This window comes from Zeugodacus cucurbitae, chromosome 5 (genome assembly GCF_028554725.1).
Source record: "Zeugodacus cucurbitae isolate PBARC_wt_2022May chromosome 5, idZeuCucr1.2, whole genome shotgun sequence".
Taxonomy (NCBI): Eukaryota; Metazoa; Arthropoda; class Insecta; order Diptera; family Tephritidae; genus Zeugodacus; species Zeugodacus cucurbitae.
The window spans coordinates 60,287,438-60,314,228 of NC_071670.1; the positions used below are offsets into that span (position 1 = coordinate 60,287,438).

At 32.3% G+C, this 26,791-nt stretch overlaps 1 protein-coding gene across 8 annotated transcripts in view; it reads left to right on the top strand.

The window, feature by feature from the left end:
* LOC105209931 (partitioning defective 3 homolog) overlaps positions 1–26,791 on the top strand; it is a 128,786-nt gene that overhangs the window by 94,311 nt on the left and 7,684 nt on the right. For 5 of the 8 annotated variants that reach the window (XM_054232460.1, XM_054232461.1, XM_054232462.1 and 2 more), the window contains exons 3-9: positions 17,439–17,873; positions 22,691–24,208; positions 24,327–24,554; positions 24,619–25,136; positions 25,204–25,488; positions 25,619–26,223; positions 26,294–26,777. In XM_054232460.1, the coding sequence (XP_054088435.1) occupies positions 17,697–17,873; positions 22,691–24,208; positions 24,327–24,554; positions 24,619–25,136; positions 25,204–25,488; positions 25,619–26,223; positions 26,294–26,777 (3,815 nt within the window). In that variant the 5' untranslated portion in view covers positions 17,439–17,696. The remainder of the gene's footprint in view (positions 1–17,438; positions 17,874–22,690; positions 24,209–24,326; positions 24,555–24,618; positions 25,137–25,203; positions 25,489–25,618; positions 26,224–26,293; positions 26,778–26,791) is intronic. The other 3 variants (XM_029038886.2, XM_029038888.2, XM_054232459.1) reach the window with 1 other exon arrangement.

Here is a 26,791-nt window from a genome sequence, read left to right on the forward strand (position 1 = left end):
ACTTGACTGCCACCGCCACCGCCGCCATTGACTGGCTAATAAAATCATGTAGTCATTAAATCGTTGTATGCAGACAACTCAACACGCCGACTTGCTTATATGGCTGCTTGAAGGCAGGCGAAAGAGTTGTGACTGAAGTTGTTGCTGCAAGAGAGTGAAAATAATTCATTCAATTAGCGCATATTTTTATAAATGCGGGATTATGCATAAGAGAAAATTACATATTTATGATACATACTGACAATAATTTATAATATGGTTGTATGTTTGTTAGTATTATCCTCCGAGTCATTGAACACGCAAACATGTGTTCTTGTGATTTTAATTTATTATTATTTTTTTATTTTATTATAATTTTAATAACCACTCCAGTTCGATGACGTGTTGCTTATCGCACACTGTTTATAAATATTAAGATAAAAATACACCTGCGCACAAATATAGCAGTGACGCTGGTGTTGATTATAAAATTTAAGTCATATGCAAATGCTCAGGAAAAAGTAATTTTTTTATAAGTAAACATTTGGATTCAATTAGAAAATGTGCATTGCGACTGATTTGGATTGAACTGATTAGATTTTAGATACAGTAAAACCCATTCAAGTGCATCTATTTAGTGCCTTGGTGGTTGATCTTTGTTGTTTTGAAGAAAAAATGCTAAAATTTGGAACCAAAAAAGGTTGTTAATGATATTTTCAATTTTTTTTATTAAAATATTTGAAGTATTTGTAAATATTTTGATCAAAATTCTATAATAGAAATCAGATGTAATATTTTCAAAAAGATATGGAAAATTATACATTTAAAATTTTTTAAATATAATATCACCCCCATTTTTTTAAGTAGATTTCAGCAGTGTTTACAAAATTTTAATTTGTGAAGCGCCTAAATGTAGGCAACACAGCATTGAAGTTAATCCATTGCGGTGAAAAGAGGTTTGAAATCTTTCCAGTAAGTTGCGCTGTGTTCAAAATTGCTTGAAATGCCCTTTTACCATCTACTTAATTTTTGAAAAAAAAAATACACTAATCACACCATGCCGATTATTTTTATCAAAATAACATTCCGTAGATGGCGCTGTAATAAAAATATTTTAAAATTCTTTCTTGTATCGTATAATTTTCTCAGATTTCTTTTCTCAAAACAAAATAAATAATACAAAATTCCATCTAATATTACCTATTTTGGATTTGAGCAACTTATTTATAGTATTTCACTACATCAGTTCCATTAATGTAGGCAATTTTAATTAAGGCGTCTTAAGTAGTCTGCTTTACAGGCTTTAAAAAATCGATTTTTTTTTTGTTTTGTTTTAAATCTCTTCCAAAACTATCCAAGAATATGTCTTTAAATTTCCAGAGGCCAATTCGACATATTTTCGAAGCTAGAGCAGTTTTAGTGGCCGAGCGTCGAGCAGGTGCGAGTAAAGCGCGTTTTCTCGAGTTTTCATTTTCACAAGTGTTAGAAAACGGTGCCGGCGATAGCAAAAAGAATACACATATGTTCGATCGTAAAAAAACCAAAGTGATCTAGCTTCAGTATTAAATTATCTTCTATGTGAACTTGACAAAAGTAGTTGAAGTTGGACAAAAGTATTATTTAAACTACTTGTTTTGCAACTTAAAGTCAATTTTTTTCCTAAAAAATTGTTTTTTTTTGTTTCAAACTTCGAAAAAAAGGAATTTTATAACTTCTTCGGTATTTTTGTAGTTCATAAATAAAAGAAACTTATAAAAATAAAAAAAAAAATTTGGTTCGACTATTTCAGATGCATCGCACGACCTCCATCACCGGCACCGATTTACAAGTGCAGACTCCAGGCGCTCCAGAAAAATACTTACAACTTTGAAAAAATGTCAATATTTTTTAATAACAAATATTGTTATTTAAGCCTTATTGTTATTGTTATTATAGCCTTACACTATCGTCTTAAAATTCCGTTTACCGCAATCATTTCATTCCCTTTTAAAAAAAATTGCTAAAAAACGTTTTTTTTCGCTTCTAAAGCAGACTACTGCCTCAAGATTATTTTAAAATAGAACTTTTAAAAAGGCGAATAACATAGAAAATGAAGAGCGATAAAATATTTTAATTTTCAGACAATTTCGATGCGATTTTTTGGAAAATTTTTAAAAATTAATTTAGAGTAATTTAATAATTTTTGTATATTGAATATCGAAAGGTATTACCATATGAACAAGTATATTTTATATTTTGTACATTAATATTTTTCTGACAATTATTTTATTTTTCTCATTTCAATTTTTCCAGCGTCAAATCTTCTTATTTCCCATCTACAATACCTTTCATTCAACTTTTTCCGAGCAAAGTAAGAAATATTTATTATTTCGTTATTCCTCTCAGTCATGTTATATTGCATGAAAGTTGGACAAATTGTGATTTTATTACAAATGCACACACATACTCAAGCAATTGAACTCATAAAAAATACAAACACACATACATACTCGTACTACCAACTAATGGTACTTCGTAGTCATTAATCATGCCTGAAAATTGCTTAGAAAAGTAAAAGTAAATGCGAATGATGTTGAAAATTTCCATTTACGTTTTGTTTGTAAACATTTTGCGCGTGTAGTGTAAATAAATAAGATTTTTCATTAGCCTAACAGCCAGCTATTTTTCAATTTATTTGTCGCACTAAGCTTTCCAGCGCCACTTGCACGTGTGCAGCAATTTGTACTTAACCAACAGTCACTTGCATGCTTGTAATGTTGAAAAATTATTGTTGTAAACGATTTATTGTTGCATTCACTTTTCTTTACAAACTTAGGTTTACATACACACATGCATTAGTGTTTGCTCAACATTTTCAAAGTGACGAGACACTTGTTGTAATTCTCGTTACAAAAATTAGTTAATTAACCACAACACGTTTAATGTTTGTTACTTAACGCGAGTATGAGTATGAGTAAGTTGAAAAACAACAACAAAAAATGGTGGAAAATATTATACTCGTAATAAGCAAATATATATAAATGGCCTAAGTGCACTCAGTCAGCCAACGCTAGTGCTACACTTGTCTTCAAACTGTCACTAACAAGTTGGCGCGTCATCACAGGTCAGTTGTTTAGAGTGATATTTGTTTTGTTTTTGTTGTTTTAATTACCTCATTTGTAGTGAGTTAGCGCATTTGGTTTGCTTTTATTTACATAATAATTTTTTTTCTCTATTTTTTTTTTAATTTTTTTTTTGTATTTTTTAAATTTTTTTTTTGTATTGTTTTTCTTAAAAAAAATAAAAATAAAATGTTTCAGTGTGTATTTAGTTAAGCACAATTTGTTTTAGTCGTGTCATAATTCTCTAATATTTTTTTTTCATAATTAATTTTTTTTTAAATAATTTTTTTTTTCTTCACTAGTCTAGTTTTCAAACTGGTACCATTTCGTAGTTTTAATGCCTCAATTGCATATGCAAACTTTTGTTTATATACACCATTTTTACAGTTACGTCACATAAAAGCGTTTCTTTAAGTAGTTATGAATGAATCTCATACCATAAGCACCACGGCGTATACGTACTTTTTTAGTTTATTTTTTATAATTTCATTTTTCGTTTTCTGTTTTGATTTGTTGTTTTTGTATAAACGCACAAAACATTATAAGCACTTTTTAAGCTCATTACGTTTTGTCGTTAGTAAAATAGCATTATTTATTTTTGTTGTTGTTGTTGACCAGCTCTTAAATAGACAGACAACAACAGCGGTCATTGCTCTAGCTGAGCTCAGTTCAGTTGTGTTGTTTGCTGCGCTTCAGCTGTGCTCATGCATGTTGGTACGCCACATTACTTCAATTGACGATGGTTTTATGATATTGTTATTGTTATTATTTTTTTTTACAATTATAATTTTGTATTCATATATTTTTTTTATAAATAAGAATTTTTATTAACATTTGTAAAAGAGAAGATATCATATTTTCGAAATTTTTGAAAAAAATTACAACGAATTGAAACCATATCTCGTTTGAGTTCACAAAAAATTATTTTTACAAATTTTTTTTTTTCAAATTGCAATTTTTTTATATTTGGAATTTTTTTTGTAATCATTTTTTTTAAATAAAAAAAAAATTTATTTGGAGAAATAATTTTGAAAAACCAAATTTTTTTGGAAAAATAATTCTGATTTTTTAATTCAATTTTTGCGAAATATAAAATTTTATGAAACCGAAAACTTTTCAGAGCTATTAATATTAGCTGCATACTTGAAAAATAATTTTGATTAAAAAATGGTAGGAAAAAAATTTTTGAAAAAAAAATTTTGAAAAAAAAAATTTGAAAAAAATCACATTTGAAAAAAATTTTTTTTTGGAAAAATAATTTTGATTTTTTTTTTAATTTTTGCGAATAATAAAATTTTATGAAAACGGGAAACTTCTCAGAGCTATTGATATTGGCTGCATACTTTATCTCAAACCAATTTCCATTTCCCAATAACCAAAAATAAAAAGTTTTCACTTTAAAACAACAGCAACTTCATTCTCCTACAAGCTTCCATAAAATAATTAACTTTACAACTTCTGGCAACTCAAAAACAAAAAAAAATTCGTATAATATTTGTGTAAAATGCTGGCTTGCAGTGAAAAGACGCCAAACTCCAAGTTCCGCCGACAGCTTAAAACTATCCATTTCGATTTTTATGAGCCTCGAGGAGACCAGTTCACGTTAAATATTGAAAAAAAATGAAAAGGAAAAGTTGAAAACAATTAGGAAAATGGTAAATATTCAATAGCGTTGAACAATGAGAGGTGTTGTAAACATTTGACGCACTTAAAAGCATATCGCTTGCAGTCGCCACTTTAACATGCTTACGACAATTAGACTCCCAACAATTGCGCTACATTGCTTGAACAACCCAGTGAACATTTGGGCTTGTATGAAAGCAAGTCTTGAGTTGAGTGTAAATGCTTTAAAATTTTCAAAACTGTTTTGTAATAATATCTCTACTGAAGAATCAGAGCGTTCTCAACCAAGATCATATTTTTTATATCTTCAATACTGTTGAGAAAACTATAGTTCTCAACTTGAGCTCAAATGTGATTAACCAAGCTTAGAAAAATGGTGTTGAGTATCAAATTTGGGGCAATTATTGTATCAAAGGTTGTAGAAGAGGAGTGAGTATAATCTTGAATACTATTAATTTCTCAATGATTGAAAATACATTTGATAATGATATTGAAGATCAACTTGAGCTCAACAAATTTCTCAATAATGAAAAGAAAAATGCAGAATCGTATTGTAGATCAATTTAGATGGATTAAAAATAAAAAAGAAGAGAAATGATTCGCAATTATTGAGATTCAGTTTGAGAATGTTGTTGAGTGTAAACTTGAGAATAATGAATTTCTCAAATGTTGAGGAAACTATGAAAAGAATGATGTTGGGTATCTCCCACTGAATTTCCCACATATAGAAAAGAAATTGCAGATTAATTTTGAAGTTAAAATTGAGTTCCATAAATTTCTCAAATCTTGTAGAAAAAAAATGTTTTCGTTGTTTGTTGGGAAGCATACTGAGATCCATAAACCATCTACCTACACGCGTAGGCAAGTTGATTGACGCGCTTTTCAACATTTTTACGCTTGGCACGCCTTTCTTTTGTCATTTACTTGTCGCTTTCGTAATTCGGTGGCATTTTTTGGATGTTTTTTTTTATTTTGTTGTTGTAAATGTTGTTATTTTTGTGTCTCGTGCTTTTTTCCGTAACTTGTCGCTTCAAACACAACGTAAGTGCTGCTGTGTTGCGTTCATACGCCTGCAAGTGTTGCATAATTCTCATTTTATTTCAACTTTTTCGCTTTAATATAAAGTAATTTTCTGTTTTGTCATCACCGTACTCTTCTTCGAAGGCATACATACTCACTTTGAAGCATATGTATGTAAGTATTTTCATTGTGCAACTTTCATGCGACATTTCTCTCATGGAATTTTCAAAAGCCTTCGGCGGTAGTCTTTTTGAACTAACTTTTTTTTTGGTTTTTGGCGCTTTTTTGTGCATTTTAATGATTCTCCGTTTTGATTTTTTACGCTGCTTTTGTTGAAATTGCATTTCTCTGTGTCGTCATTAATTGCTGTAGCTTCGCGACTTGTTTTGTTATTGTTTTTGTTATTATTTATTATTGTTAATTTCGAGTCATTAATTTCGGCATTTGCAGCTGCTCATTGCTGCCGGCCTAGGTGTCTACTATAAATAGTTACGCTTCCGGTTTTTACATTCATTCATTGATAATGAGCACTTTGGGAACTCTACTCATGAGCATTAAAAAACTAAAAATAGATAAAAAAATAATTTAATAAAAAATACAGTTAAAAAAATATACAAATACAAATGTGTTTGTCGGTACTTTTTACGATTTCTTCATTCAAACGTAGAGTTAATTTTATTTGTTGGTTGCGCAATAAGCTCCAAAAGCTCCATAAAAATTATAACAACGATGTAGTAAAAGTGTAGTGAATGAAATAATGGATTTTTTTTTATTTTCTCCTTTTAATTATTTGACTACTTTTTGTAGGCAATTACTTGCCACGTGCTGTATCGTAAATCTAATCAAGGTAATCACTTTTGGTGCGTATTTCTTGCCACGTCATGTTCAAAGACGGTTTAATTTTCTGCTGAGAGCTAGCTTGCTTTCTATGACCTCTGACCCCAATAAAACGTTTTGTTTAAATTTTTTGAACTCTTCGGCACTTCGGAACTCTGGTGACCTATGGTGACTATTGTCGTAAACGTCGCCAAAATTGGTGGAATATTCTGTGAGATCTGAGCGACTTAACCCCGAAAATTATAGTTCAAGTTGTATTTCGTTTGAGTAAAAAAAGTATGTCATGCTTGTAGCACCTAGCACCCTTAGAAAGGGAAATTACTATGGAGACGTCAATTTAGCGTATCTTCTATAGATAAAGATTTTTAGGTAATTTTAGATTTTTAGGAAATATTAGGAGACCTTCCACTCACATAACACACTAATTCCTGATTTTATTGAAGATACATATATTATATTTTATTCTTTGACTACTCTTGGTATTGATGTATTAAATAATAATAAAAAAAAATAATTAATTTTGCTTCAAAACCAGCAATATTCTACATACTTCTATATACAATATACCTGTAATTTGCCTGTAATGACCACTTGCGGTTTACCGCAAAACCGCAAACCAAATCAAGTACAGTTAAATGAAGCGATACTGTCAGTGTCGCTATCTAAAATAAGGCACGTTTTCATCATCATCATTAAAATGAAATTGAGGATCTTATAGTGCCAAAATTCAAGTTTTGCGCTTGCACCGTTATTTTAAGCCAATAAACATAATATATTCTTTACAAATTTTATTTTTTCTTTGAAAGTATCTTTAATTTTTTTTTATTTTTTTTTAAATATTTTTTTTTTTTAGTTTAATTAAATTTTTAATAATATTTTTTAATTTAATATTTTTCGAAATTTATTTATGTTTTTCTTAAATTTCATGTTTTTTATTTATTTTTAATTTTATTTAATTTTTAATAAATTTTTTTTTATTTTATTTTATTTTTTTTTTTTAAATATTATTTATAACTAATTTTGATGTTCTTTTTTTGCTTTCAAAATTTTTTTTATTTTTTTTTTATCTTATTTATATTTTTTATTTTTATACTTAAACTTAAAAAAAAAAATAGAAAAAATAATTTCCTCTCCTCCATTTCTCAGTTTCACACTGAATAAGTTTAACATGTGAGTTCTTCTCATGCATTTCCATCGGTTGGAATTAATTTGTTTATTTAACAATTGATTGGCATTCAATTTTAGCATCTCATTTAAGTGGAAAACCATTTTTGCAATTTGCAAGCCTCGCAAACACATTCAGTCTCATTCGTTGCGCTTATTCGAGCGACGCCTTACTAATTGAATTATCAAGCATAGCCTAGCCATGCATTCAATACATACAAACAGTTACAGCATTTATTTTAGCCCATTGTCTATATGTTTGTTTGTAAATTGTAAATGAAAAGTTGCCATTCGCAATTAGCTTTGTTGTCTTCATTCAAGCAGCTGTTAACTCGATTTTACATCGTGCTTTTTTTCCTTTTTATTTTCATTGAAATCGTGACCTTCGTGGTTTCTAAGTTACAATGCGGACTGTACTAAGTACTTAGATATGCTTGATTTGTAATTGATGTGACAGTAATGATATAACGGACTTGGCGGTCGCTTTGTGCAGTCATTCGTTAAAGCTTTGCGAATAGAAGAAGCAGAAGGGATCTTGATTTAATGTGATAGAGACGAGGAGACGATGTGTTGTGTTTAGAATATGTGATCTTGAATTGTGATACTTTACAACAAAAAAAAAAATGTTGGAATGGTGATCTGGTTGCGATGTGGTTTTAGCCACTTTTTAAAATAACGGTTTTTCTAGAATCAAAGGGAGTTCTCAGAAAGGTTTTGTTTGATAAAGTTCGATTCAATTACAAATCTCTGAACGGGTTTCTTTCTCTTAGATAGGATATTTTGATATTGATCCCTTATGTTCTAAATTAAAAATACCGTTATTGGGTTTCCTGTGCTCTGCTTTCAGCTTAAGTAAACATTTAAGTTTCTCGATGATACTGGGTATAGGTGTTCTGTAAGTATCCGAAGAGTCAATGAATGAGCGGAATTTTACCTTTTCCACGCCCGCTAAACATAAGAAGGGGTCTGGATGTCTTAAAAAGGGTTTGCTATATGTATTTCTTGAACAAGCCTAACTATCTTAAGAAAAGTCGGAGAAAATGTTTCATATTTGATATTAAACTGGATAAGAGACCTATAAATTGTTGAAATTGGTCCATATTCCACTAGAGTTAAACGAATCATCTCCCTCGGAATAACTCTATACTAGGCTAGAGGCTAGACACAAATTTTTTCGAGACAAACTTCTCACAACTTCTTTTACTTCGTGTAAAACACCTAAAAATCATTGCAAGCAAACTCACAAGCGTCTTGGAGAGCCTGAAATGCCTCACACACATACTATTTTTCATAAAAATTGCAAAAAACGCACAACAACAATAAAATCAATTTAGAATTAATAAGAGCACTCCCAGCCATAATATTCGTGGGTAGAAAATTATTTAAAATTTGAGAAGCTGGTGAAAAGTGGGTGCGACCGAATGTGGCACAACGCAATTTGCGTTGTCAAGAAAATATTTCCTTATTTCCACACGTTCAGTCTCTGTGATTATGCTACGATTGCACAAATGCGCGATAGCTTTTGGTTAAGGCCACATCACAGGCCTACAGGTCCGCATGTGCGAATGCGTGGGCTTGAATGGCGCATTTTTCAAGCTTAGCGTTAGCATTGCTCACATGCTTTTCAAAGGCACGCTTAATTATAGCAATTTATATGTAGATGCGCAGAGACGCGTGCGCACAGCAACACTTAGCTGTTGGCGCTTTTTCTGCAGAAGACTGATGCATGTGTGTATGTAGATATGTATGTATTTAGTTCGGTTATTAAGAAAAAGTAGGCACTTCCCACCTTTAAACATTTTTAATACAGAAATGTCGTACTTTTCTCTTATTAGGCGCGTGCACGCATGCTTCATTAGCGGAGATTTCTCAGACGCTTGCAATTATTTTATTTCACATTATGTTTAGTTTAATTATTTTTATTATAATTTTTTTAATGTAAACTTCTGAATTTTTTTTTTAAATTATTTTTAATTATTTTTTAAATTATTTTATTAATTAATCAATGTTTTTTAATTCAAACTTCTGAATTTTTTTTTAATTTTTTGAATTTTTTTTTATTTGTTGAATATTTTTTTATTAATTAATTAATTATTTTTTTCTAATCAAGTTTGTATTTATGTATACCTAAATTTCTAAATATTTTTTATATTTTTTTTAATTAATTAATTTTTTTTTTAATTCAAACTTCTGATTTTTTTTTAATTTTGTTAATTTTTTTTTAATTATTTTTTGAATATTTTTTTATTAATTAATTTTTTCTTAATATAATAAATTTTTATTTATATTAATATCATTTATTTTCATTTCGACGCCTTGAGTAAACTTCTCTCGATTTCATATTGTAATAAGAGCTTCCAGTCGTCTTACAGCTGACAACTGTTAACGGTTAACTGTTAGCACCGACTTTCCTGTTGTAAAGTGATATTGTCATTTATTTTTTTGTTTATTTATTTACTTTGAAATAAATGTGAGACTGTTTGTGTTAAATGATATATGAGGCGACTGCTTGGTATTCTGATATATATTTCATATATATATCTACCATATTTGTATATTCGCCACTTATTGCGAATTTGCGTTTAAAATTTCATTATGCAGGCAAAATTAAATTACTGTTATGTAAACATACAGCTCAAATGTTGTTTTCGATGAACGAAAGCATTTGCAAAAATATTGTAATATTATTTTTTTTTTTTGGGTGCTCTTACTTCGATTTATTTGTTTATATAATTGTAATTTAGAAGACTGATTTGTTTATTAATTTCGATTTTTTTTATCCAGTTACCTTACTGAAACTGGGAGATCAAGTGACAAATCAAACTTTTCCCAACAGAATGCTGGTTCCAGATGACCAAGGCCAAGCATTAATGTCTAACAGAGCTATTCACAACATTTTTTGTTGGGTTGTATCTTAACTAAATAATTTCAAAATTCTAGGAAGATTATTTAGATTTTTGAGGCTAAGTTCGAATAACAAAAAATGTACAAAATGTACTTTTTTACTTAAGACTTAATCCCCTGTAAAAATTTAGATTTGGTCGATTTTGAAATACAGTATTATGGGTAATAATTTATCAATAGGGGAAAGGTTTACCTTGATGAAATTATTTGTAAAAAATCAAACATACATATCGATTTCTTGTAGTGAAATTATTAATTAAATTATACTTTATGGGATTTTAAACTTACTTCGCGTAGTGATGGCAACCCTAGTATACAGTTTTTCAATTTTTTAAATGGCTCCACAATTAGTAAAGCCTAATTACATCTGTTTGAAGGGAAGTATTAAGCGGCTATTGAGATTTAGATAGTCCTTAGTAGTTTAGACAGTTTTAAGTTTTTATAAAAGGAGGTAACTCTGTTTAAACTATTTTTTTTGACCCGAATATTCTGGTATATATTTTCTAAATCGATTCTATATATTTTTTATTTACATATTTTTCGAATTAAAAAAAAACAATTGAGACTGATGGCAACTCTTTCACGGATAGAAACACTTTTTTTTGCTCGATATTGATTTTTCGATCGTTTCTAATTCTTTTTAATTTTTTTCATAGCCATTATTTCTTTACTTGTCTATGAAATTTCTAATTCTTACAGACAAATTATTACATAAATTATTAGTTCTTAGCACTAAAGGTATTTTTTATTATATTTCCCTTCTTTCATTAATTTTTTCTCATTTGTGTGAATATCTTTTTAAATCTTTTGTGTGTGTGTGCGATTGCAACTGCACTGCCCGTAAGACAGGTGCAGCCGAAGCGCGCTATATTTCAACAGGTTTCCCCCCAATTACTCGTCTGGTCAATTTCAGTGTCCGTCGTATGTGAATATTCTCGCGCTCTTTGCGAATGTTTATAAATACATATTGTGCATTTATACATACATATGTATATTGCGCACTGATCAAACGGGCCACTTAGTTATGTAGATAACCAGTTAATCGAGATGCTTTCATGTAGATTAAAAAAAAATCAAAACGCAAGATATTATGTTCATAATTTAATTGATTTGTGTTTGCACATACATATAGCTTTTAGTTGCTGAATATTTCTAAATTCTGTAGATTTATTTTTTTCCAAATTCCGACACTTGTTAAGCAACCACTAGCTAGTATGGTTTTAGTTTACTGTTAGTTTAGTTTAAAATCTATATTGTTTCTAAATAAATTATTATATTAATTATACCGTCCATATATTGAATTTTTCTGCAAAATAAATTGGAAAAATATAAACGCAAAATTTTACAAAAAAAAATTTGAATTTTTTTGGAAAATTAAATTTTTGTTTTCATATATGTGATATAATATTTAAAAATTAAATAAGTATAGAAATTAAAATAAAAAAGAAATATATATATATATATAAATTATTAATGGTAAAATTAAAAATAAAAAATTATTTAAAAAATTAAATTAAAAAAATTAAACTAAAAAATATTTTTTAGCATGAGTTGTAATTCTTAAAATAATATATATACAAATTAAATTAAAAAATAAAAAATATTAATGATAAAAAATTAAAAAAAAAAAATTAAATAAAAATAAAATATTTTGTTCATTGTTCACCAACAAAAATGTGTCGAATCTCTGTTTATTCTACTTTTTATTTTTTTTTTTTTACATTACTCCCAGTACCTTTCATCATTTAACCCTGATTTCCATACCGCCATTCCGTTTTTCAACTCTCGCATGTTTGCATAAATTCCCTATAAATATGCCACAGACGTCAACAAATGTGTATGAAAATTGCTTGGGACAGCCAACAACTATACGAAAATTGTCGAGAAGTTAGCAACCGGGAATTGCATGCAACAAGCAAATTAGTTTACCAACAATATGTGAGGGAATTCGTTGCAACAACAACAACTCTAGCTGAAAAATAAGAAGAAAATTGCGTTAACTATCTATTGTTGCATTGTCTGTTGTTGTTGTTGTTGCACATAAATACATAGATTTCAGTTATTGTTGTCGCTTTTGTTGTTGATTGCTACCACTGTTGGTTGGTGTGGCAACAATCGCATTCCTAACGTGCAACCTTAATTTGTTGCCATTGCTAGTGCTGCTGCTGTTGCTTCTGGCTGGCTGGTTGACTTGTCTTACTTGGCATAAAGCGCGCAGCATTTGCACTGTCTGTCCGTCCGCCAAAATGTGTTGGCATGCATTGTTGCCACACAACAATAATAATCGTGTGTGTTGCATAAGGTAGTGTTTGTGTGGTGCGGAATGCAAGAAGTGAATATAAAATGAAATAAAAATTTATTTTTCTTCAAGTAGTTAAAATTTTTTTTTGCTATTAATTTTTATATAATTTTGATAATTATATTTTTTAAATATTTTAAATTAATTTTTTTTAATTTTTTATTTTTAATTTATTTAATTTTTTTTAATTATTTATTTTTAATTTATTTAATTTTTATTTTTAATTTATTTAATTTTTATTTTTAATTTATTTAATTTTTATTTTTAATTTATTTAATTTTTATTTTTATTTTTAATTTATTTAATTTTTTATTTTTTTTTTTTAAATATTTTTTAATTATTTTTTTTTTTTAAATAATTTTTTTTTAAATTAATTTTTTCAATTAATGTTTTTATAATTATTTTTTTTTATTATTATTATTTTTAATTAATTTTTATTTTTTTATATTTTTCTCTTCGTTTTTATTTTATATCAACTTCTTGCCACATTTAAGTCTCTCATACGAACCGCTCCATCCACTCATACCAACTCTCCTATTTAAATACCATGCATTATTTCCACTGACAACCATCAAAATTCCAATCCATACTAATAATCTCCATTCAGCCAGCCAGCCAGCCCAGCTCGTTTCACTCGGCCAAGCCTTGATTTTATTATGCAAACACTACTCCCTAACCGTCGTCGTCAACTAGTCACTCAGCCAGCCAGCCAGCATGCTGCATTTGCTTGACTGCCGCTATGTTAATATTACCAAGATTGCTTTGAAAATTGCCATCAAATTTAGAAAATGACCTGAGTTTAATTCGAAATAAATAACACATCAAAAAGTTGAAGATAGGAGGCTTGCTGAGTAGTACAACGTTAGACAACAGTCAAGGTAAAGGAGTGTTGTTATTGGCTTAGAGCTTATAAGAATACAAGAGCAATCTGAAGACAGCATTTGAATTCCAAGCAATGTAGAAATCATTTAAACCCTGGCTATGCATTTGTTGTCGGCAATTTGCATGACAAGTAACTTTCTAAAGAAAATCTGCTAAATTGCGAAAACTGCATGCGGACAAAGCCTGAATACAGTACACTAAGTACAAGCGCTACTTTGAGCTTAAGCGCCCTCCACAAGCACTGTCCGTCTGTATTTCTCCTTTGATGATAGTGATTACTAGGCTGATTGCCTGCTGCGCTTATTATTATTAAGATTGTTTGCACAGTTCTGAGATTAAGCGCAATTTCAGCGCCAACATCCAGTCAACCAGCTGTTCTCACTTATTATTCTGCAGATAATTAGTTGCAGGCGAAAAGCAGTGCGCTCAGCTGTTGCTGGCGCCTATTTACAACACACAGAGTCACTAATAATTAATCAACAACAACGCTGCATACGAAATTCAATGTTTTGTGTGGAAATTATAGCGAATTCTTGCATAATTTATGAACGCACTTGTGTGCGCGATTTTTATTGCCTATTACGGTGTTTTTGTTATTTTATATGGTGTTGTTGTTTTATATGCTATATAGTATATGTACTTCTAGCAAACATCCTCTAAAACCAGGTCAATAGACACCAACAAGGCAATCTTAATAATAATGAAAAAAAAAAATAAATAAATGAAAGGCAAATAATAATAAAGCCAACATTGTAGGCAGTGAATCGTAAAGGCACAAATAATTTAATTACAACTTGATAAGTCTTGTTGCCGTACTGCAATAAGCAGGTTGTTAATTTCTGCGTTGCTTGCAACGAAAAGGCGTTGCTTTATTCTAACTGTAATCATATATGTGTAGCTATTTAATAGGCCTTTCACCGCATAGCCGATCGAGTAATTGCACGCCCAACCGCCCCTTTGACCTTTTCGCTCCATTTGTTGTGGTTTCTATGCAATTAATAAAGGCTTATGTAAAATATTATCTGTTTTTACAGCGATTTTTAATTAATTAATTTCATATGATAAATAGTAGTATATATAGTTATTTTTATATGAATTCCAAAGTTTAGTCTATTACGAAATTACTTGCCATTAGACCATGTGAGACCTTTAGGTGGCCTATACTCGTGTGTTTTATACTGATAATCGAAGAATACGTTTTATTTCATGAAATTAGAGGATCCTATATTGTTTAAGATATTATAAATATTAGGTCTACAACTTTGCTTCCGCCGTTTTCCAATAGATGTCTCTAGTGTCAAGCACTGGTCGATTAAATCGATTTTTTTATATCGATCTTGGACATTTGTGTTAACATTAAGCCAACAAAATATTTATAGAGATCTGTTTGCATCCTAAACTTATTCTCAACTGAAAATGTCACTTTTTGAGCCGAATTCTCGACATTTGTGGGAAATTTTGCTTTCTTTTTTAATTCCAAGAAAAGTGCGGCTGAGGCTCATCAACATTTGTAACCGTTTTTATACAAACAAAAAAAATTTAATTTACAAAAAAAGGAGGAAGTTGTAGACTTAATACTTTAAATTAATATTCAAATTAAAAAATAGTTGGCAACCCTAAACAAAAATTATATGGATAAACTCACTCTCTGGTTTTAATTTTGTGGTATATTTTTAAAGTATCATTTTATAGTAGTTCATTACAAATCCAATTAAATATTTTTAGTTTCAAAATTGGCAACTCTATATCAACATTTTTTTGAAATAAATAAAAAAGTTATTTCTGTTTAGAAATAGTCTTGTATAATTATATTAAACAGTTTTAAGTCTTTCGAATATTTTATTTATTTTCATACAGTGTAAGGTTGGCAACCCTGTTTATAAAAAAATTGCTATATCAAATTTTAATCGTCATTTTTCAGTCAAATATTGGATTTAAGTTAAAAAACTTTTAAATTTCAAAAATATTTGGCAATCCTGTCTAGATAAAAATTGTAATTTTGAGCAAATGATTTTTTTAACTTAGTTTTTTAACAAAGCAATCGCAAATAAATATCTGCAAATATTTTTTATTTAGAACTAACATTGGTGCTTTAGCTTAGCGCTAAATCCGAATATTATAATGAAATATAATAGAAAATTTTTAACCGTTGTTATTCTTATCAATCGCACTATTGTTATGTCAGTATGTATACACGTGTTTTATGAATACAAAAATCCCATTCAAATATTTTTTGTTTTGTTATTTGTATGCCATTGTGTTTTTATTTTATTTATTTTACCTTTTCCGTTTGTGATTTACGCTACCTTTGAAGGTTGCCAATCCCCATATTTGCTTTCATATGATTCATTTGTTTCCATTATATTTTCTTTTGTTTGGCTTATCACAAATATAAAATGCAAAAATAATAAAATATGGGTGGATAAAAAACGAACATGAACACTTGAAAGGCCATGCGATAAAAATAAAAAAAATATATATCTATTAGTAAATGAAATGTGGCAGAAAGGCAGTGACTAAATTGATTATTTTTAATGTACATAACGGATTGCGATTGAGTTAATTTTTTTTTTTTAATATGTAATGAAAGTAAAAATATTAAATATTATTATTTTTAAATATATTTTTTATTCTTTTTTTTAATTTAATATATTTTTTATACATTTTTTTAAATATTTTTCTTTAATTTGGGTATTTATTTAATTTTTTTTTCATTTAATTTTTTTTTTTAATTTTTAAAAATAATTTTTATTATTATTATTTTTTATATTTTTTTAATTTAATTTTTTTTTATTATTATTTACTATTTTTTTAATATTTATTATTATTTTTTAATTTTTAAAAATTTTTTAAATATTTTTTTTATACTTTTTTAATTTAATATATTTTTTATTTTTCAATTAATTTTTTTTAATATTTTTCTTTAATTTGTGTACTTATTTAATTTTTATTATTATTTACTATTTTTTTATTATTTATTATTATTTTTAATTTTTTTTTTAATTTTTAAAAATATTTTTTTTTGTAATTATGGTATTATATAAAAATGTTTTTCTATTGCCAAAAATTATTCACCGAATTTTTGTTCCACTTCAACACCCCCATATGATCATACGCCTCCATATTCATATATTTTTCGCAACTAAACAAATATTTATATGCCTTTGATTTGATAAGGGAACACTTGGTGTTAACGAAAAATTACTAAGACAACGGTGAATTGGCGAGATGGGAAACTCTCGAGCGCTCACTTATCGCACACACATAATAGACGGCCGTAATTAATTGCGTCATTTTGTTGATTGCCATTGTTGTTGGCGGCGCGATTGGGTGGCCTAACAGGCCAGCAGGCAGCAGGCAGGCGGATAAGGCAAGGTGTTAGTTACTGCATTTGATAAGATATGAAATGCTTACGAACGCTTTTGTGCTGGAAAAAAATGCTGTACAGCAACAATAGTTCAGTTCAGTCTAAGCGGAAAAGTGATTTTAGAAGCAACAAGCAAGCAAATAAATAGAATTTTGTGGAAATATACAAGAAATAAGCTTAGATAATAAAAGTGCGGGAAATTATTATAAATTTCATATAAAATTAATAAAAATTAACCAAATTAAATTTCAAATCTCTTTAGCGCTCCAAAAAAGCTCAAAGAAAATGACGTGATTTGTAGTAAAAATATATAAATGTGCACGCACTTAATCAAAAAGATGACGCTCAAATAAAGCGTGTGACAATGTGAGTGCAAGTGTGTAAAAAAATATAAAAAAAAAATAACCAAAGATTAAAACACCAAATTTTCTTCGATAAAAAACGAAAAAATCAACTATAATTAAAAAAAAATCTCCAAACTCAACTGTGCATACAACAACTAACAAATAAATAACCCGCAATGTTCGACGTACCACCCAAATGCCCCGCTTTGGCTCACAAACTGAGTGGCATATTTGGCTGGCGTCACACATATAAAGTGTCCGCGAAGCACGAGGGCATACAACACACATTCCTGCAGAAATCCTATTCGTTAACGCTGCCGAAACGACCGCCATCACCATATCGTGGGCAAAAGGTAATAATCGTGGAATGTGTCGGGGAATAAAATGTGAAAAAATAATCAACAATCAAAGGCAAAATATTTTTTTTTTTTAAATAATTGTATTGTTTGTACTTTTGTGACGCAAAGGCAGTTGATAATGCATTGGAAAAAATTAAAACTTTTTATCCGGTATATAATTTTTTTTATAACAAAAAAACCAAAAAATATTAAGTGAAATAGTTGTAATTATAACATACAAGAAACGTCTTCAAAAATACACTATTCTGGGTGGTTCTCAGAGAAATATTTCTATACATATGAAACACAGTGGTAGATAGATACCTATCTACCATCCTACTCTTCCATCCAATTTAATCTGCTTTTAGTACTATTCGATGTTTTCGACCTCTCGAAGCTAGGAAAAGGATTAGATCTGATTAAATCTGATATTTTACGGAGTTTGTCTTTTAGGAAAGGAACATTTTTTGTCGAGAAAACTAGAAAAATTTGTTATATATGAACTTCTCGAGTAGTTTTCATGAAAAATATAATAGAAATAATTTTGAATATGCAAGAGAAACTTAAGTTGATTGCGTATATCTAAGATATCTGAAAACGAGACGACTCGGCTTCTTGACTGAAGTATTCTCTAAATGCTGTAAACTAAGATGGGATGGAAAATAGAAGAATCAAACTTTCTAAGCTCGGTCCATGCCATGGAAAGAAGACCTAAAAACAACTTAACAACCTTAACGAACTGAGAATCCAGATCCATAATTTAAAGAAGAAGACAAAAAATGATTTTCTATACCTCTGATTACTTAGATTGAATAAAATCACTATATATACTAGCGAACTAGTTTCAAATATGACATACGAATAGCTGATTACTGACGTCACATTAGCTTGAATTTATAAAATAAGACAATTACGTAGTTTTTGTGTGTGAGGCAATCTTTCGATGACATTTTTCATAAAAACAATGATTGTATAGGCTCTCTACCACTTTTCTCACTATTTTCTCACATTTCGCTAAGATGACGTCATACAAAAATTTAATAACTTAATATAGTTATAATACCTTTACTTTTCATTTCAATATCTAAAATACCTGCAATATTCATGTTCTTTAATTTGGACATAAATATTTTAATTAATGACCTTAAATGTTCGTATGTATGTACATACACATTCCGTTAACACTTCAACAAACCATCCAATTAAACCAATACTCGCATTTATCAACAGTAATTTTATTGCATTACTATTGCAACCTACCCTACCGCCTGCTTCCATTTTCGTTATTCCTCATATAAAAATTTTATTTATATCAGCTTTTATGTCTCAGCTGTAACCTCTGTAGCCATATATTCACGCACGTGTGTCTGGTATTTCCCTTATTTACAATAGTCAACGCTAGCGCCTTATATGGTTAATTAAAACTAAACTTTTCACTTAATAAATTTCGTAGCAATCAAATACTATAAAACAACAAAACCAACAACATTGGTTTAACGTAGAAGCGCATAAATTGAAATTGATGGGTTCACAAAATGTATTTATCGCTATAATAATATACTGTATTACACAATGTGTTTATTTTGAACTTTATTTGCATGCGCGAATTAAACAACAAAGCAAAATGTAAAAAAATATAAAAAAAAATCTAACTAAAATCGGTCTTATTTAAATTATACGTATGTATCTAATTCATAGTATTTCATTGATGCGCTGAGCGTTGCGCTGTGTAGGGAGGCGTATTTCCGTTTCTTTGTTTTTGTTTTTCTATTGTATTATTACATTATTTGTTGTTACATGTCTAACTTTTTGTGTTAATCCATGTACTTACAACTAAATTGAATTTTAGATTTTTTTTATTGCTAGCTTCAATTTGTATTTTTTGTTTTGTATACAATTGTCACATTTATATTGCTGCTGTTGATTTTTTATTCTAAGTTGTCATTACATATTTTAAATTGCACATAATTATTTTAGGTGGCCGTTGCATGCCAATGTTGTTGCTATTAACCGTTGTCGGTACCGAAAAGTGTAATCCCGAAATTTCGGAATTTCGAATTATTAATGAATATTTTATTTTATTTTTTTTTATATTTTTTCCCCTAAAAAATTTGTTTTGGTATATAATAATGAATCCCGAAATATGATTAATTCAATCCGCATCATTAATTAAAATTTTATTTAAAATATTTTAATGTTAAAATTTTTTGTTTTTTCGCCTAAAAATTTGTACTCGTAAATTTATAATAATGAACACGAATCAAGTGCAATCCCGAAATTTCGGAATACAGTATACTCTCGAAAAGTAAATTCTCAGAAAGTAAATAATCGCGGAAAAGTTAATCACCTTTAAGATTACACAAGCACCTCGAAAAAGTAAATTTTTTAATTTACTTTCCAGAGAGTGTGATAAAAAATTCGAAACGAAGCAAGCAGCGTTTTTACGATGTTGCAAAATCACTTACTCTCTTGTTTATCGCGTCTTTTTAGTAAATAAACTCTCCTACTTGATCCACTGGTTTAAAAATGAAAACGATGCAAATCAGGTGTCAGACTTTTTGAATTGTCGTACAAAAATGGCCAGAAAATGTATTGCAAAAGAAAAAAACCACAGGAATAGATTTTTTCTCTTTATAGTAAATACATATGTATGTATGTAAATGTAAATATATTTTTCAAATGCATTTAATATTATAAAAACAGGTAATTTATGTATATATTTGGAAAAGTAAATTATTCGAAAAAGTAAATTACCCAAAATACCAATCGATTTACTTTTCGAGAGTATACTGTATAATTTATTTTTTTTTTAATATTATTTTAATGTTTTTTTCTGTTTTAGTATATAATAATGAATCCCGAACTATAATTAATGCAATTTCGAAATTTCGGGACTAGTATCACTAAAATATCATATCAACAATATATTGAAATGAGCAATAAAAAAAAAATTGCATTGCAAAAAATTGCATTGCATTTTTTTAATTATTGCATTGCATTTTTTTATTTATTTCTTATAAATTAATTACAAACTGTAACAAAAAAATATTTTCAACATAAAGCGATATTTCTATTTATTCAAACTTTTTTAACGATTTATACTCAAATTCCGAGTCAAAAAATTTTCCAATTTTTTTTGTCAAAATAAATTTTTTTTTATTACGCACAAGCGCTAATCAAACAATAAATTTTCCAAAAATAAAGAAAAAAATCTCATGAGAGAAAAAAAAACATTCTACAATATTTAAAATTTTTAATTTCTTTAATTTTTTTATTAAAATTAGTGGTTATACATATTTTAAATTTATTTTCTTTAGCATTATTTTTCATTATTTACTAATTAATTTCTTTTTATTGTTTTCGTTATTTTTTTCAATTTAATTTCTGTCATGCTATTTTTTTCTCTCACAAAGCCTTGTTTTTCTATTTTTTTATTTCATTTGGCAATTTATTGTAGTTTTTCATACATTTTTTTCATGCATACCATTACCATATACTACATTTTTATACATACATCTCTACTTACATAGTTATTTATATCCATGCCTCCATGCAGTTTGTCGCTATTGAAGTCTTTTGTTTTTTCCATTGTTGCTTTTTTCTCATAGTTATGAGCAATCATATAACCATATAAACAATGAATGCAACACATTTTGGGCAAACAAGCTGTCAAATTTTTCTATTTATTTATTTATATCACTATTGTTGTTGTGTTTTTTATTGTTTTATAGAAACATTTTTTTTACTTTTTTCACACTTGCTTTGCTTTTATTTTGCTGCATTCGGTACACCCACATGAGGCAGCCATGAAGAATAAATTTTTGTCTTGTCTCTATATGGACTCGCATGAGTCACAAAAAAGTATCAAATGTGCGCTGCTATTGCATATTTCGCATAGGTAATTGCAGTTTTGGGGGATTATGAATGAAAAAAAAAAATGAAAAATATTTTTGACATGTTGAGACATGTTGTGAGCCAAAGAGAGCCAGTGAGTCTACTCTCAAACCAACCCTGCGATAGGGTAACTAATCCATCATTTGAAAGATTCCCACTGCTCCAGTGAAAGCATCTCGAAATTTGTTTATTTATTAACTGAAGAAGAGGAAGAAAGAATCCCAACATAGCCTCATCTAAAAAAAATTGTGATAACATAAATTCCTCTACTATCAACTAGGAATAGTTACTATAATATTTTATTTAACTTTCACTGTTTTTCGTTGAGAATTCCAGATTCTAAAAAACAACGTTAAATTTTGGTTTTTAGGTTATAATACTACGTTGTAGTCTTTATAGTTGCCCAAAGCTGACATTTTGTGAAAGTTTCGAACAAAATTTTATATATATTCTACTATATAACCGCTAGAAACGACCTTTTCCAATATGAAAATTGTTTTCCAATACAAAAATAGAATCCACCAAAAAAGTCAGTGACCTCTGTCATAAATATAACCACATTTTCGTCGCATACTTTCAAATAATTGCTTAAACGAACTTGAATTAACTACTTGCCTGCCCATAGATAATGAAAAAGTCAGAATTCTTTATTAACACTTTGGCCCTTCTACGCAACGGAAGTCACATGCTCAGCACAATTATTATGGACAACAACTTTTGCGATACGAAACAGACAAAGGCATAGGCATTTCAATGATTGCCTTATGCTACAAAGACTCTATAAGACTACGCCTAATTAACTTACCAAGTCACGTACCACGCGAAAGGATACAAAAACATAGCATATTGATTACTGCTTAATTACATATTTTATTACCAACACATATTACTCTTTTCTAATATACGTTTTCTTTCCGTTCCGCCACTTTCATTTGCAGGAACCTGATTCTTGGGTTGCCGTACACCATCTACAAACACAGTCGGGCATACTCGACCCGGACGATTGTGTCGGTGATGTCGCCGATGATCGCGAACAAATACTTGCCAGCTTCGATGACTCCGGCCCGGATCCGGGAGTGCCGCAGGGTGGAGGCGATGGTGCCTCGGGCAGCTCTTCAGTGGGCACCGGTTCGCCGGATATCTTTCGCGATCCGACCAACACAGATGCGCCCACAAATGCGCAACGCAGCGATGCTTCGACGCCGCACATTGAAGTCACCAGCACTACTGCCTGCCCCATGAACGGTTTGGGTTTGCAAGTGCGTCGCAGCAGTGATCCGAATTTGCTCGCCTCGCTGAAGGCGGAGGGTGGCAATAAACGCTGGTCAGCTGCAGCGCCACATTGCGGTGGTGATTCACCAGATCGTGTGCTACTCGATAAGAGCAGTTATTTAACGCCACAGTGGGAGGAGGAAGACGATGGACAACAGCATGCGACAGCTGCGCCGACGCAACAACCGTTCGCACGTTCCGGTCGCTTGTCCATGCAGTTTTTGGGCGATGGTACGGGTTACAAGTGGATGGAGGCCGCCGAGAAGTTACAGCATCAGCAGCAGCACGCGCAACAACAGTCGCCACATCAGTATACGTCGCAGGGGCAAATGTACACCACGAAGTCACTGCCGCGCGAAAGTAAGCGTAAAGAGCCGCTTGGACAGGCCTACGAGTCGATACGCGAAAAAGATGGCGAAATGTTGCTCATCATCAATGAGTACGGCAGTCCGCTGGGCCTCACAGCCATACCGGATAACGAACACGGCGGTGGTTTGTTGGTGCAACACGTGGAACCGGGTAGTCGTGCCGAACGTGGACGCTTGCGTCGCGGCGATCGTATACTCGAAATCAATGGCACCAAACTGATCGGTCTAACTGAAGGCAAAGTGCAGGACTATCTGAGACGCTCGCTCGAAGCGTCCGAACTGCGTGTGCGCGTGCTGCGCGCCAGCGGTGGCAATGGCAACGGCAGTAACGCTAATCAACGTAGCGTCAGCAAATCGCGTCGTCGCGACTCCAAAGTTGCCGAAATGATTGAGGCGGAAGAGAAGATGGCCTCAACGGTAGAAACAAAGGTGGCGACCGTGTCGCCCACGCGCAAGCCACACACTGCGCCGGTCGGCACCTCTCTGCAGGTCGCGAATACGCGCAAACTCGGTCGCAAGATCGAAATAGTGCTGAAGAAGGGTCCAAACGGTCTCGGATTTTCCGTGACCACACGCGATAATCCAGCTGGTGGTCATTGTCCGATTTATATTAAAAACATACTGCCGCGTGGCGCCGCTATCGAGGATGGTCGCTTGAAACCGGGTGATCGTCTGCTCGAAGTGGACGGTGTGCCGATGACTGGTAAAACCCAAACAGATGTGGTTTCCATTTTGCGTGCCACGCAACCCGGTGCAACCGTGCGTTTAGTGGTGTCGCGACAACAGGAGTTGGCCGACCAGGATGAACGGGAAATTGTAAGTATGCGTGAGAGAGAGGTGATTATTTGAGTTAGTAGAAAAGAGAGAAAAATTCGTTGGAAAGATAGAAGAATCGAAAGCCTAAATTATTAATTGAATTTTATTTAATTTCCAGAACTACGAGGAAAAGGAGCGCGACGTCATGAATACACCACCAAAACCGCCAGCGCCAGTGTTACCCTCCTCCTTACAAAAGCAGCAGCAGCAGGATAAGCTGCCGAACGGCGTTACGAAGTCCAACAGCGCACGCTCGCTCTTCGAACAGCACCAACAACAAGCGCAGTATCAGTTGAACGAATCTCAACACTTCATAGATGCGGGCAGCGAGTCGGCAGCTTCAAGCGTGAGTATAACTTTGAAGCGTCTAAGAAATGTTTACTAATTCTAATTCTCTTCAAACAATGCAGGATTCCCTACAGGCCGGCATCGCTTGGCGTTCACGTGAAGTACTCACGCTACACATACCGGTGCATGACACAGAGAAGGCTGGACTCGGTGTCAGCGTCAAAGGCAAGACCAGTTCGAATTCCAACAGCAGCAACAACTCAATGAAACACGACGGTGATTTGGGTATATTCGTAAAGAATGTCATACATGGTGGCGCCGCCTCACGAGATGGACGTCTACGCATGAATGATCAGCTCTTGAGTGTCAATGGTGTCTCACTGTTGGGTCAAAATAATGCGGAGGCAATGGAGACATTGCGTCGTGCCATGGTCAACAATCCCGGTAAGCATCCGGGCATGATTACGCTATCGGTGGCACGCAAGATCGCACGCTCCGCCAGTTCGGGTGACATACTCGAGCAGACCAATAGCAGCTCGAATGCGAGCGATAATTCGGGCGCCACAGTGATCTATCTGAGTCCGGAGAAGAAGGAAGCACGCAGCGGTGCTGGTGGCAGTGCAACAAATGAAATGAACAGGTTAGGATGTGAATGGAAACAAATTACTTTCTTTGTACTACTGATCTCTTGTATTAATGCCTTTCAGATGGAGCAATCCCGTATTAGATCGTCTAACCGGTGGAGTTTGCTCATCGAATTCATCACAACAAGCGCGTCGACCCTCACGCGATCATTTGAACGCTGGCGGTGGGGTTGCAGGTGGTGTTGGCGGTCCTCCCGGCAGCGCTGGCGTACATGGCTTGCGCAATGAGAGCTACTACATGGCAACAAATGAAACGTGGTCGCCTGCCTTGCATCAGCAAAAGATGATGAACGGCCATGTCAACAACAACACGGTTTTAATTGAAGACGATCCAGAGCCAATGTCACCGTGAGTAGTCTTCTATGGACCGAAAACTCATAAAGTTTCTTCATAAGTTTTTGAAACCTGTACCAAATTTTTTTATAATTATTTTTCCAAAATTTATTTAAAAATATTTTAATAATTTCCCTTTCCACAGCACACTGCCCCACCATCCCAACGATTCAGTGTGCACACAGAGCAGCAATGGTGGCTCAAATACAAACACAGCGCCACCGGGCTTCGACGCCACATACTCGTCGCAGTTGAGTCTCGAAACGAACAACTCAGGCGTTGAGCATTTCTCACGCGACGCGCTCGGTCGTCGTTCCATGTCAGAGAAACATCATGCCGCCTTGGATGCACGCGAAACGGGCACCTATCAGCGCAATAAGAAGTTGCGCGAGGAACGTGAACGCGAACGGCGCATACAACTGACCAAGTCTGCCATATACGGTGGCTCCATGGAGTCGCTGACGGCGCGTATTGCCAATGCGAATGCGCAAATACCCGGCTATAAGCACACGAAGACCGCTTCTGGCGTAGAGGCGCAACAGCTGCAAGCGGAGGCGCGCGATCAAGTCGGAGATTTAGGTCCCTCTCTGGGTTTGAAGAAATCCTCATCTTTGGAGTCGCTACAGACGATGGTGCAAGAGATACAAATGTCGGATGAGCCGCGCGGGCCAACAGCGCTGCGTGCGCCACGGGGACGCGGACGTGAGGATAGCTTGCGTGCCGCCGTAGTGGCGGATCCCGAAGCGGGCAGTGAGTTTTACTAAGATTTATTAATTTTTTTGTTTATTTTATGTTATTTACTCTCTCTCTCTCACCACAGAGCCACGCAAGCATTGGCTGCTCGAGGAGGGCACCGATCAGGATGGCGGCTTTGCGCATCGCAACGGTCCATTCCAGAGTTCACTCAACGATGGCAAGCATAAATCGCGCGCCAAGAAGCCGAGCATCTTGCGCGGCATTGGACACATGTTTCGCTTCGGCAAGAATCGCAAAGATGGCGTTGTACCGTTAGATGCGCAAGCAGCTGCATTGGCTGAGCGTCCACCAGCGACACTGCCAAATAATCAGTTGCCTGCAGCTGCCTTAGCTGCACTCGATCGGAATACGAAGTTGGTGCCGCCAGCCTATCAACCGCCGCCGCCCTTACCGCCTGCCAACAACACTGGCGGTGGTGGTAGTGGCGCCAATAATGGTGGTGTGGCTAATGTGTCAGCGAACTCGAATGGTATACACCACAACGATATTTTCAATCATCGCTATCAGCACTATGCCAACTACGATGAACTGCATCAGCAACAGATGAGGTGAGCGCGCGTTT